This window comes from Chiloscyllium plagiosum, unplaced genomic scaffold (genome assembly GCF_037043375.1).
Source record: "Chiloscyllium plagiosum isolate Xiang-an unplaced genomic scaffold, Cpla_swu_hap1 HiC_scaffold_37, whole genome shotgun sequence".
Taxonomy (NCBI): domain Eukaryota; kingdom Metazoa; phylum Chordata; class Chondrichthyes; order Orectolobiformes; family Hemiscylliidae; genus Chiloscyllium; species Chiloscyllium plagiosum.
Window position 1 is genome coordinate 21,780,949 of NW_028270175.1, and position 14,319 is coordinate 21,795,267.

General features: G+C 46.8%; 1 protein-coding gene across 2 annotated transcripts in view; it reads right to left on the reverse strand.

Moving 5' to 3' along the window:
- Positions 1–14,319, reverse strand: part of LOC122540140 (tumor necrosis factor receptor superfamily member 1B-like) — a 37,318-nt gene that overhangs the window by 3,401 nt on the left and 19,598 nt on the right. Inside the window, exons 3-6 of one of the 2 annotated variants that reach the window (XM_043675445.2) lie at positions 11,232–11,360; positions 8,476–8,625; positions 2,648–2,735; positions 677–858 (exon numbers count right to left, since the gene is read on the reverse strand). In XM_043675445.2, the coding sequence (XP_043531380.2) occupies positions 677–858; positions 2,648–2,735; positions 8,476–8,625; positions 11,232–11,360 (549 nt within the window). The remainder of the gene's footprint in view (positions 1–676; positions 859–2,647; positions 2,736–8,475; positions 8,626–11,231; positions 11,361–14,319) is intronic. The other variant, XM_087980705.1, reaches the window with a different exon arrangement.

The following is a 14,319-nucleotide window of genomic DNA, read 5'->3' on the forward strand; positions in this document are numbered from 1 at the left end:
GGGAGGAGACTCCAGACAGAGAGAAAGAATGACAATTCAAAAGAGAGCAAAGACAGTGTGTAAGAGGGAGTGAAAGAGCAGAGCTGTCTATAAGAAAGGCTGAGCCTCTAACTTTCTCTCTGTCGCTTGCTAATTCTCTTTTAAGCCCGAATGTAAGAGCACAAGGCAGGAAATGGGAGCAGGAGATCACACCTTCTCCTCCAGCAAAAAGCAGCCAGGATCCAGTGATTGTCTTCTAATGATAGTCTCACAAATCCTGTTCCTCAATCTCCCTGGGATAAGCACCATCTACCTTTATAGATTTTTTTAAACCCTGTGGCCCGTCTCAGAGTTCCATCTCATTTATTATAGTTCTTGACTTTACGCAGTGAGAGGGAGTATGTTTCTCAGGGCACCCCTGGTGTTCTGAATATTTGCTGTTTTGTGCAGATGCTCCATTTAATGCTATTTACATCTTGGTCTCTGCCAAACTGGTTTCCAGTGGCTGTAGTGCAGGGGAATGTTTCATTGATGTAGTCAGCCTCAGACGTTCAGCCTTTCTTCACCTGATGGCACCTTCACCTGAGCTTACATATTTACAAGTTTGTCTATTAGTAAAAAGGTGGAGGTAGGGGCAATTATAATTGGGTTTGTCTGGGCAAACAAAGGAGAAATCGTTCGGGTTAAATTGACTCACTGTTTCCTTTAGGTGTTGTGACTGCAGTGGATACAGTTGTCAGATTCAGTTTCTCGTCAATAGGCTGCAGGGTGAAGATGGTGAGGATGCTGGTTGCTATGGTGCTGGTTATTACTTGGCCACAGACAGCATCTTCAGACGTTGTACCTCCTTTCACTAAATGCTTATTTAACAGGGAGCAGCTGGAGAAAGAACAGATGAGAAAGCAAAGTCAGTAAAAATAGCTGGACCAATGGAGACTGATTTCCTGGAATGCGAATATTTCTGTCATTCTAACGAAACAAGGCTCTGAGTCAGTGTTGCAGTTTGAAAGCTGGACGGAGCCAATAGGTGACACATCTGTGACCTACTGAATCATAGGATTATAGAATCCCGATAGTGCAGGAGTAGGCCATTTGGTCCATCATGTCCACACAAAGCCTTTGAAGAGCATACCACCCCTAATCCCATAACCCTGCATTTCCCATAAACCATCTAACATCACAATTTAGCATGGCCAATCCACCTAATGTGCACATCTTTCGAATGTGGGAGGAAACACACACAGACACGGAGAGAATGTGCAGACTCCACACAGACAGTCACTTGAGGGAAGAATCGAACCCGGGTTCCTGGTGCTGTGAGGCAGCAGTGCTAACTACTAAGCCACCGTGCTGCCCTGAATCATGGAAAAGTTGTGCAGCAGCGCCAGGGTGAGGGAGCAGCGATTGTCCCCAACATTTGAAATGTCATAACATTGACAAATTTGGCAGCAAGCTGTTGCTGTCAGTTAATCTATCTTAATAGATATGCCTTAAAAGAAGTGGTTGCAGGGATAGTGGGAGCATTGGTCAAAATATTCCAAAACTCACTGGAATTCAGAGAGAGTTCCAGCAGATTGGAAATCTGCTTCTATGACAACCAGGTCAAGGGAGGGAGACAGAAAGCAGAAACTAAAGGCCTGTTAGCCTAGTATCGTCATTAAGAAAATGATCAAGTTCATTGTTAAGAAAGAAATTAGCAGGGCATTTAGAAAAAGCTTAACAAAATCAAATATAGTGTCAACATTGTTTTGTGAAAGGAAAATTGTGTTTGACAAATTTGCTCAGTTTTTTTGAGGATATAACAAAGTAGATAAAGGGGAACTGGAGGATGTGGTGTATTGGATTTCCAGAAGGTAATCGATAAAGCGCCACATAAAAGAGTTGCTGCACAAGATACAAGCTCATGGTATTGTAAGAAATGCATCATCATAGATTGTGAACTGGTAACCCGCACAAGTCACAGAGTTCAGGTTAGTGGATCTTTTCAGATTGGAAAGATAGAAATGGCAGAGCACCAGAAGGATTAGTCCTTGAGCCTCAATCCAAATACACTGATGATACAAAGAAAAAGGGGGAAGAGTGACCAGGACATGAGGAATCTGCATGGGAATGTCGATCGATTGAGTGGGTGGGCAAAAACTAGTCAGATGGAGTTTAATGTAGGAAGGTGTGAGATCATGTATTTTGGTCGGCAGATTCAAAAGGTAGACTATTGGTTAAATGGAGAGAGACCCCCAAAAAAATTGCAGAGGGATCTGGGTGACCTTTTGCACGAAACACGAAAAGGTTAGCATGGAGGTATATCAGATACTTGAGGGCCATGCTGAACTGGCATGATGGAGACCTTGGGCAGATCTCTTGTTGAATGGCAGAGCAGTTTCATCTAATGGGCTACTCCTACTCCTATTTCTTACACTCAGTATCCTTCTGACCAATGGTCCCAAAGCAGAATGATTTTCACTGGCCGAAGAAAGGAGCACTGATGCCAAATTGTAGCTCTTGTTTCAACCTAAATCAAAGACCAAGCAAAGGTGAATCCTGGGCCTCCACTGTTGCCTGCTAACCCCTCTCCCTCAGTCTCACCATCACGGTGTCTCTGCTAAATCCCAAACTGTACCTCCAACAGGAGGCTGGGACTGATCAATCAGGGACCTGGGTAGCCACTCACTTGGTATGAGGCTGGCACTTAGCACCTGGTACATTGGAAAAGGTGCCCGTGGGGCAGGGTTTGCAAACATTGTCCTTACGATGATTTCCTGGGGATAAAACAGAAAGTAAGTGAGCAAGAGTTGGTCAATATTCACTGTACACTACAGCTTGATCAATAATAAACTCAACCAAAAAGGTCACAGAGAAACAATAGTTGCTGGTCAAGGCAATCACATTCTGATGTTCACCCAGTCTGTCACCAGTCCGATTCGCCCTTTGCCCAATCTATCACCAATCCAGCTCACCCTTCTCCCAGTCTATCACCAATCCAGCTCACCCTTCTCCCAGTCTAGCACCAGTCCAGCTCACCCTTCTCCCAGTCTATTACCAATCCAGCTCACCCTTCTCCCAGTCTAGCACCAATCCAGCTCACCCTTCTCCCAGTCTATCACCAGTCCAGTTCATCCTTTTCCCAGTCTATCACCAGGGAAAAAGTGAGGACTGCAGACGCTGGAGATCAGAGCTGAAAAATGTGTTGCTGGAAAAGCGCAGCAGGTCAGGCAGCATCCAAGGAGCCGGAGAAGGTAGGGAGGAGGGACTTGGGGGAGGGGCGTTGGGAATGCGATAGGCCCCCAAGTCCCTCCTCCCTACCTTTTATCTTAGCCTGCTTGGCACACCTTCCTCATTCCTGAAGAAGGGCTTGTGCCCGAAACATCGATTCTTCTGCTCCTTAATACTGCCTGACCTGCTGCGCTTTTCCAGCAACACATTTTTCAGCTCCAGTCTATCACCACTCTGATTCATCCTTCGCCCAGTCTGTCACCAATCTGGCTCACCCTTCGTGCAGTCTAGCACCAGTCCAGCTCACCCTTTTCCCAGTCTATCACCAGAGAAAAAGTGAGGACTGCAGATGCTGGAGATCAGAGCTGAAAAATGTGTTGCTGGAAAAGCTCAGCAGGTCAGGCAGCATCCAAGGAGCTGGAGAATCGACGTTTCAGGCATAAGCCCTTCTTCAGGAATGAGGAAGGTGTGCCAAGCAGGCTGAGATAAAAGGTAGGGAGGATGGACTTGGGGGAGGGGCGTTGGGAATGCGATAGGCCCCCAAGTCCCTCCTCCCTACCTTTTATCTTAGCCTGCTTGGCACACCTTCCTCATTCCTGAAGAAAGGCTTGTGCCCGAAACATCAATTTTCCTGTTCCTTGGATGCTGCCTGACCTGCTTCGCTTTTCCAGCAACACATTTTTCAGCTCCAGTCTATCACCAGTCTGATTCATCCTTCGCCCAGTCTATCAGCAGTCCAGCTCACCCTTCTCCCAGTCTATCACCAGTCCAGCTCACCCTTCTCCCAGTCTATCACCAGTCCAGCTCACCCTTCTCCCAGTCTATCACCAGTCCGGTTTGCCCTTCAGCCAGTCTATCACCAGTCCAGCTCACCCTTCTCCCAGTCTATCACCAGTCCAGCTCACCCTTCTCCCAGTCTATCACCAGTCCAGCTCACCCTTCTCCCAGTCTATCACCAGTCCAGCTCACCCTTCTCCCAGTCTATCACCAGTCCAGCTCACCCTTCTCCCAGTCTATCACCAGTCCGATTCGCCCTTCGCCCAGTCTGTCACCAGTCCGATTCACCCTTCTCCCAGTCTATCACCAGTCCGATTCGCCCTTCGCCCAGTCTGCCACCAGACAGGATTGCCCTTCTCCCAGTCTGATTCACCCTTCTCCCAGTCTATCACCAGTCCAGCTCAGCCTTCTCCCAGTCTCTCACCAGTCCAGCTCAGCCTTCTTCCAGTCTATCACCAGTCCGGTTCACCCTTCTCCCAGTCTATCACCAGTCCGGCTCACCGTTCTCCCAGTCTTTCACCAGTCCTGCTCACCGTTCTCCCAGTCTTTCACCAGTCGGATTTGCCCTTCGACCAGTCTATCACCAGTCTGATTTGCCCTTCTCCCAGTCTATCACCAGTCCCATTCATCCGAATGCAATAGGCCCCCAAGTCCCTCCTCCCTACCTTTTATCTTAGCCTGCTTGGCACATCTTCCTCATTCCTGAAGAAGGGCTTGTGCCCGAAACATCGATTCACCTGCTCCTTGGATGCTGCCTGACCTGCTTCGCTTTTCCAGCAACACATTTTTCAGCTCCAGTCTATCACCAATCTGATTCATCCTTCGCCCAGTCTATCACCAGTCCAGCTCACCCTTCTCCCAGTCTGTCACCAGTCCGGTTTGACCTTCTCCCAGTCTGTCACCAGTCTGGTTTGCCCTTCTCCCAGTCGATCACCAGTCCGATTCGCCCTTCTCCCAGTCTATCACCAGGGAAAAAGTGAGGACTGCAGATGCTGGAGATCAGAGCTGAAAAATGTGTTGCTGAAAAAGCGCAGCAGGTCAGGCAGCAACCAAAGAGCAGGAGAATCGACGTTTCGGGCATAAGCCCTTCTTCAGGAATGAGGAAGGTGTGCCAAGCAGGCTGAGATAAAAGGTAGGGAGGAGGGACTTGGGGGAGGGGCGTCGGGAATGCGATAGGCCGCCAAGTCCCTCCTCCCTACCTTTTATCTTAGCCTGCTTGGCACACCTTCCTCATTCCTGAAGAAGGGCTTGTGCCTGAAACATCGATTCTCCTGCTCCTTGGATGCTGCCTCACCTGCTGTGCTTTTCCAGCAACACATTTTTCAGCTCCAGTCTATCACCAGTCTGATTCATCCTTCGCCCAGTCTATCACCAGTCCAGCTCACCTTTCTCCCTGTCTATCACCAGTCCAGTTTGCCCTTCTCCCAGTCTAGCACCCGTCCAGCTCACCCTTCGCCCAGTCTATCACCAGTCCAGTTCACCCTTCTCCCAGTCGATCACCAGTCCAGTTCACCCTTCTCCCAGTCGATCACCAGTCCGGTTTACCCTTCTCCCAGTCTGTCACCAGTCTGATTTGTCCTACGCCCAGTCTATCACCAGTCCAGTTCACCCTTCACCCAGTCTAACACCAGTCTGATTCACCCTTCGCCCAGTCTATCACCAGTCCCGTTCACCCTTTTCCCAGTCTATCACCAGTCCTGTTTGCCCTTCAGCCAGTCAATCACCAGTGTGATTCATCCTTCACCCAGTCTATCACTTGTCCAGCTCACCATTCTCCCAGTCTGTCACCAGTCTGATTTGCCCTATGCCCAGTCTAACACCAGTCCGATTCACCCTTTTCCCAGTCTATCACCAGGGAAAAAGTGAGGACTGCAGATGCTGGAGATCAGAGCTGAAAAATGTGTTGCTGGAAAAGCGCAGCAGGTCAGGCAGCATCCAAGGAGCTGGAGAATCGACGTTTCAGGCATAAGCCCTTCTTCAGGAATGAGGAAGGTGTGCCAAGCAGGCTGAGATAAAAGGTAGGGAGGAGGGACTTGGGGGAGGGGTGCTGGAAATGCGATAGGCCCCCAAGTCCCTCCTCCCTACCTTTTATCTTAGTCTGCTTGGCACACCTTCCTCATTCCTGAAGAAGGGCTTATGCCTGAAACGTCGATTCTCCTGCTCCTTGGATGCTGCCTGACCTGCTGCGCTTTTCCAGCAACACATTTTTCAGCTCCAGTCTATCACCAGTCTGATTCACCCTTCTCCCCGTCTATCACCAGTCCGGTTTGTCCCTCTCCCAGTCTATCATCAGTCCGGCTCACCCTTCTCCCAGTCTATCACCAGTCCGGTTTGCCCTTCAGTCAGTCTATCACCAGCGTGATTCATCCTTCGTCCAGTCTATCACCAGTCTAGCTCACCGTTCTGCCAGTCTGTCACCAGTCCAATTCGCCCTTCGCCCAGTCTGTCACCAGACCGGTTTGTCCCTCTCCCAGTCTGATTCACCCTTCTCCCAGTCTATCAACAGTCCAGCTCAGCTTTCTCCCAGTCTATCACCAGTCTGATTCGCCCTTCACCCAGTCTGTCACTAGACCAGTTCACCCTTCACTCAGTCTGTCACCAGTCCAGCTCACCCTTCTCCCAATCTATCACCAGTCTGATTTGCACTTCAACCAGTCTATCACCAGTCCAGCTCACCCTTCTCCCTGTCTATTACCAGTCTGATTTGCCCTTCGACCAGTCTATCACCAGATTGGTGACAGACTGGGAGAAGGGCAAACCGGACTGGTGATAGACTGGGAGAACGGTGAGCTGGATTGGTGATAGACTGGGAGAAGGGTGAGATGGGCTGTCTATCCTGATTTGCCCTTCGACCAGTCTATCACCAGTCCAGCTCACCCTTCTCCCTGTCTATCACCAGTCTGATTTGCCCTTCGACCAGTCTATCACCAGATTGGTGACAGACTGGGAGAAGGGCAAACCGGACTGGTGATAGACTGGGAGAACGGTGAGCTGGATTGGTGATAGACTGGGAGAAGGGTGAGATGGGCTGTCTATCCTGATTTGCCCTTCGACCAGTCTATCACCAGTCCAGCTCACCCTTCTCCCTGTCTATCACCAGTCTGATTTGCCCTTCGACCAGTCTATCACCAGATTGGTGACAGATTGGGAGAAGGGCAAACCGGACTGGTGATAGACTGGGAGAACGGTGAGCTGGATTGGTGATAGACTGGGAGAAGGGTGAGATGGGCTGTCTATCCTGATTTGCCCTTCGACCAGTCTATCACCAGTCCAGCTCACCCTTCTCCCAGTTGATCACCAGTCCGGTTTGCCCTTCTCCCAGTCTGCCGCCAGACAGGTTTGCCCTTCTCCCAGTCCAGCTCACCCTTTTCCCAGTCTGTCACCAGTCCGGTTCGCCCTTCGCCCAGTCTATAACCAATCCAGCTCACCCTTCGGTCAATCTATCACCAGTCCGATTCGCCCTTCTTCCAGTCTATCACCAGGGAAAAAGTGAGGACTGCAGATGCTGGAGATCAGAGCTGAAAAATGTGTTGCTGGAAGAGCGCAGCAGGTCAGGCAGCAACCAAGGAGCAGGAGAATCGACGTTTCAGGCATAAGCCCTTCTTCAGGAATGAGGAAGGGACTTGGGGGAGGGGCATTGGGAATGCGATAGGACCCCAAGTCCCTTCTCCCTACCTTTTATCTTAGTCTGCTTGGCACATCTTCCTCATTCCTGAAGAAGGGCTTATGCCCGAAACGTTGATTCACCTGCTCCTTGGATGCTGCCTGACCTGCTGCACTTTTCTAGCAACACATTTTTCAGCTCCAGTCTATCACCAGTCTGATTCATCCTTCGCCCAGTGTATCACCAGTCCAGCTCACCCTTCTCCCAGTCTATCACCAATCCAGCTCACCCTTCTCCCAGTCGATCACCAGTCCAGCTCAGCCTTCTCCCAGTCGATCCCCAGTCCGGTTTGCCCTTCTCCCAGTCGATCACCAGTCCGGTTTGCCCTTCTCCCAGTCTATCACCAGTCCGGTTTGCCCTTCTCCCAGTCTATCACCAGTCCGGTTTGCCCTTCTCCCAGTCTGATTCGCACTTCACCCAGTCTGTCACCAGTCCGATTCACCCATCTCCCAGATTATCACCAGTCCAGCTCACCGTTCTCCTAGTCTATCACCAGTCCAGCTCACCTTTCTCCCAGTCTATCACCAATCTGATTTGCCCTTCAACCAGTCTATCACCAGTCCAGCTCACCCTTCTCCCAGTCTATCACCAATCCGGCTGATCCTTCACCCAGTCTGTCACCATCCGGTTCACCCTTCGCCCAGTCTGTCACCAGTCCAGTTCATTCTTCTCCCAATTTGGTTTGTAGCACACCACTGTCACCTTCTGATCTGCCTCCTATCCCTGGACATCAGTCTCTCACCCTCTGCCCATCTCCTCCTCTCTACTCAGTGCTGCCTCAGCCCAGTTTTCTTGTAGGTCTGTTCTTTCTGCATTCATTAAGACCCAAACCATCTCTTTCGCACCTGCGTCAATCAGCTCCTCTCCCATGGTGCACCTCGTGTAGTGAACACACTGATCACAATAGTTGAGACTCGGAGATTTACAGTACATTCCCGGTTTACACTCACACTTCTGTCTTCTTGTTCGGGAACAGCTTTGAACTTCAACCTGATCTGAAGGATAATTATCAAAATACAGATGTCAGATTGATCACATTTCTGGTGTCTTGGGAGACTACAGCTCATTTTGGAACCCATCCCCTTTGGTCTTGATCCTTAGTTTAGAATTTGCTACCAATCACCCCCAGTCCAGTTTTCTTGCTGTCGACTCTGCACCTAAGCCAGACTCCAGATATTCGTGCAGGAGATATTCACCTTTGGTAGCATCACAGGAAGTATGGCTCCTGCTCCTACCCAAAGGGGCATGGACATCTGAACACAGAGACAGTTGCATGCATTTCCTAGCTGGCTTTCAGAATAAGGCTTTCTGAGTGATGTGCTCATCCTTAATCCAGAGGTACTGAGTCCAATTGTCACTCTTGTTACCCCAGTTGGAAATCCTGGTCTATCATGTTCAGTACCACTCCAGAAGTGGAAAGGACAGGTAGTGGTCAGTACTAGAGTTGGGAATAAACGGTCACTGCCCTACTTGAGTTATATCTCACCGGAACTGAAACTTGAATCCATTAATGAATAAACCAGTACTTCTCCATGTTGAATACCACTTGGAATATACACCAAGCATGGCAAGGGTACAAAATATCCTTGGGTGGGGGACTTCAATGTCCCACAATAATAGTACTCAATCGCACCTCTTCTGACTGAACTGCTTCAGTCCTAAAGGACAAAGTAGCTGGAGTCGGTCTGCAACAAGTTATGAGGAAATCAAGTGGGAAAAACACCATTCTCAACAATCTACCCGTCACTGATGAGTCTGTCCCATGACAGTATCGATAAGAATGGCTACCGCACAGTTTCTGTGGAGACCAGTCCAGCTTCACTTTGAGGATACCCTCCACCATATTGTGGGGCACTACCACTGTGCTGAATAGGAAGACTTTGAGCAATCTAGCAATTCAAATTTGGGCATCGTGAGGCGCTGTGGGCCATCAGCAGCAGAATTGTATTCAGCCACAATCTGCAATCTCATAACTTGGCATTTCACCACCCTACCATTACCACCAAGCCAGATCATTGACTGGTTCAAAGGAGAGTGCAGGAAGGCATGCCAAGAGAAACAGCAGTATACCTAAAAATGAGGTGTCAACCTGATGAGGTTATAAGACAGGAGCTCTTGCACACCAAACAGCACACAGCAGATAGTGTTAAGAGAGCCCACAAACAATGGATCAGATGCAAGCTCTGCAGTCCTGCCACATTCAGTCAGGTATGGGATGAACATTAAAAAATAGTAGGAAGAGGAGTCTCCATAGATAACCTCATCTTCAGTGATGGGAGAGCCCAACAAAAGACAAGGCTGAAAAATTTGCATCCAACTTCAGCCAAAACGTCAAGTGGATGATCCATCTTGATCTCCTGCTGAGGTCCCCAGCATTTCTCATACAGACTACGGATGGTGTATTCCAACTGGTGTTCAACTTAGGGAGTAAGATTCAACAGCTGAATGAGGTGGCAGAGGGGTGGGAGGTGATGGGATGGAGGACGGGGAATGGAAGGGATGATAGTAGGTGGTAATCCAACCTTCAGCCAGTTCACTTCACTTCATGTCATATCAAGGAACAGATGAAGACACTGGATACTCCAACAATTCTCAAGAAGCTTGACACAATTGAGGACAAAGCACCTACTTGACTGACACCATGTCCACAAGGCAGAAAGTGAGGACTGCAGATCCTGGAGATCAGAGTCTAGTGTGGCGCTGGAAAAGCACAGCCGGTCAGGCAGCATCCTGATGAAGGGCTCTTGCCCAAAATGTCGATTCTCCTGCTCCTTGGATGCTGCCTGACCTGTTGTGTTTTTCCAGCACCACACTCTTGACCATGTCCCCAAACATCCACTCCATCAATCAGTAAAGTACACCAACAGCAATGTATACCATATACAAGATGCAGTTAGAAATTGTTCAAGACTTGTCAGATAGCACGCTCAAACCTCACCATCCCGAAGGACAAGGGAAGCAAATACACAGGAACATCACCACCTGCAGGCTCCCCTCCAAACCTCACAGTAGCCTAACTTGGACATATATCACTGCTCATTAAATGCTCCTGGATCAAAATCCTGAATGACCACCATTCCCAATGCCATTGTGGGTCTACATGCACCAAATGGAAAGCAGTGGTGTATGTAGGGCAGCTAGGGATGGGCAATAAATGGTGGCCCAGCCACTGATGCACAATCTCATGAGTGAATAAATATATATTTCAAAGAAGCTGGGCCTTGACAACATTCCTGCAGAAACACCAACACCTGCAAGTTATCCACCAAGTCATACATCCTGTCTTGGAAATACATTGCAGTTCTTTCACTACTATTGGGTCAAAATCCTGGAACTAGCCCCCCCGAACAGTGCCATTGATGCACCTACACCACATGGATAGCAGCAAGAAGACAGCTCACCACCACCTTCTCCAGAATAAATGCTAGTCTAGGCAGCATGTCCATGTCCTCTGTCCAAAAAATAAAGGAAGGTCTCAACCTGTGGAAGGGGCTCAGCATATTTTCACCTGTATTGAGAGTATTTTGGATCTGACAACTGTCGATCTGATTCTCTGAGTCCAGACCATGATACGTTAAGAGATAGAAGATGAGACAGTTACCATTTGCACAAGTTCCCACACAAACTGTGCACTCGTACGAATGATTCCAGTCCTCATTGTATGAGATGTGATTACAAGGTTCACACGATGTATCGTTTTTGGATGTGCAGAAATCTTTTCGGTAGAATCCTAGAATCAAAAACATAATAAGATTGAAATTACATTTGGTGAGAAAGAGCTCAAAGCAGAGTTCAGCCTGTTAATGTACTGTAGAGGATGCTCCATGTATCAGGCTTGTGAAACAATGGATTTCCAATGCAGGATAAACCAGTGAGCGAAAGAAACAGAGAGAGCGCGAGTGCACATGTGTAAATGTGAACTAACGTGTATGTGATCATGGTAATGTTCAGGAGTGACAGTGTAGGTCGCTGATCTGGTTTGAGAAATATGGAAGGGTGTGGAATTTTTATTCAATGCATCGATACAAGGAGGAGTGGTGATATGTGATCGTGAATTAGCTTTTAATGGGAGGAGAGCTAGTTTCAGTGGCATGAAAACAGATATGACCGAGATGGACTGGAAACAAAGGGAAACAGGCAAAATCAGTTAAAAAGCAATGGGAAACCCTCAGAAAGGAGATACTTTAACATTTCCAAGAGGATGAAAAGAAGATCATACACAAATTTAGAAATCCCTAAAGGTGACAAAAGATATAGGAACTAAACTAAACAGAGAAAAAGAAGCTTATAACAAATCAGGCTCATAATTTAGTTGGGAATCAAGTTCCACATTCTGCTTGATTTTTTTAAAGTGACCCCTAGTTATAGATTCTCCCATAAGAGCAAACATCCTCTCATCTACCCTGTCAAGACCCCTCAGGATTTAATATGTTTCAATCAGGTTGCCTCTTATTCTTCTAAACTCCAATCGATATAAGCCTAGCCTGTCTAATCTTTCCTCATTAGAGAACCTGCCCATTCCAGGTATTAGATAGTAAACCTTCTCTGAACTTCTTATGCATTTACATCCTTTAACAAATAAGGTGACTAACACTGTGCACAGTACCCCAGATGGGGTCTCACCAGTGCTCTGTATAGCTGCAGTATAACCTCCCTACTTTAGTACCATTACAAAAAATGAGAACATTCCATCAGTTATCCTAATACTTGCCTACTAAAGCTTTGTGATTCATGCACAAAGACTCCCAGATCCCTCTGCTTTTTCAGAGATCTGCAATGTCTCACCATTTAACAATATTTTTAAATTATTCTTCCTGCCACAACTTCACATTCTCCCACATTATACTCTTTTTGTCCTACCTTTGCCCAATAAGTTATAAGACCTATTTTTTGTAAACTCCTTGCATGCTCTTCACAAACTCACTATCTTAATTTGACCTTCCATCCCTTTGTCCAAGCCAATTATAAAAAAAACGTTCTGAACAGTTCTGAAGAAGGATCACCGGACTCGAAATGTTAACTCTGTTTTCTCTCTAAAGATGCTGCCAGACCTGTTGGGTTTCTCCAGCAATTTCTGTCTTTGTTTGTTTATGGTATAGCCTGTTCTCTGGTCAGCTTCAGAATGTGCTGAGATAAGAAACCATCCTTTGGCTCTGAGTTCACTAAAATGCCAATCTTACCCTAAAGGAGAAGCTACTAGAGTAATTGAATACAATAAAAATAAATAAAAAGGAGATACTTGTAAAAGGATGACAGTTCTCAACGTTGAAAAATCATCTGGTCTAAATGGCTACATCCTAGATTGCTGAAAAATGTAAAAGGTAGAATTTGCAAAGGCTTTAGCCACGATCTTGCAATCGTCCTTCTATATGGGAGTGGTGTCAGCAGACTAGAGACTTAGAAATCTTCCAGCTCTCTTCAGAAAAGGGAAGGAGAATAAGTCCAATAATGATTAACCAACCAGCTGAATATCGGTATTGGGGAAATGTTAATAGAAATTAATCTGGGCCAAACTTAATCAGCAATTGGAAAATTATGGCATAATATATGAAACCCAATGCAGATCTGCTAAATACAAATTATAGCTAAGATGACTTATTAGATTACTTACAGTATGGAAACAGGCCCGTCGGCCCAACAAGTCCACACCAACCCTCCAAAGTGCAACCCACCCAGACACATTCCTCTACAGGCAATTTAGCGTGGCCAATTCACTTAACCTGCACATCTTTAGACTGTGGGAGGAAACCGGGGCAAACCCACACAGACACAGGGAGAATGTGCAAACTCCACACAGACAGTTGCCCAAGGTGGAATTTGAACCCAGGTCTCTGGCGCTGTGAGGCAGCAGTGCTAACCACTGTGCCATCCTTTCACTTCTTTGGTGAAACAAGGAATAGATTTGATGAAGCCAGTGTATTTGCTGTTGTGTGTCTGGTCTTACAAATGGTGTTTTATACAATATTACAAAATAAAAATGTTAGCAAAGTGATGAAAGGGAGTGAAACAGATACAAAAACTAAAAAAAAACAGACAACAGAAAGTTGAAAATGGTTATTGTTCCAGACTAGAGTAAACATTGGGATCTTCCACTGCACAGTAATGGGACCACTGCTCTTCTTGATGTCTTTAAATGACCTAGATTTAGGTACAGAGAACATAATTTCAAAGTTTGCAAGTGACATCAAACATCATATGCAACATTTAAAGAGACTTCAGGAGGACATGGTGAGTCTGGTGAAATTTAATGCATAGAAGTGAAAAGGTTTACATTTTGTGTGGATGAAGAGAGGTAAATATAAAGTAAATGGCACAAGATGAAGAGGAGGCAGGAACAAAATGATCTGGGGTGGACATACACAAGTCTCTGAACATGGCAGGCCAAGTCAAAGCTATGTAGTCATTGGCTTCATAAATAACGGTATAAAGTATAAAAGCAAGTACATTTTTCTAAGCCTCTATAAGTGTCTGATTATGTCCCTGATCTGGTATGTGTCAAATTCTACGTACCAAGCTTATGGAAGGATGTCAAGACATTGTCATAAATTTTTTCTGCAACTTTTCCAAAGTGCAGCAATGAAAGACTTCAGTTAAATGCAAAAAAGAGAGAAATTGGGTTTGTTTTCCTTAGAGCAGAGAAGATTAAAGGGAAATTTGAATGAGATGTTTAAAATAATAAAGGGTTTTGA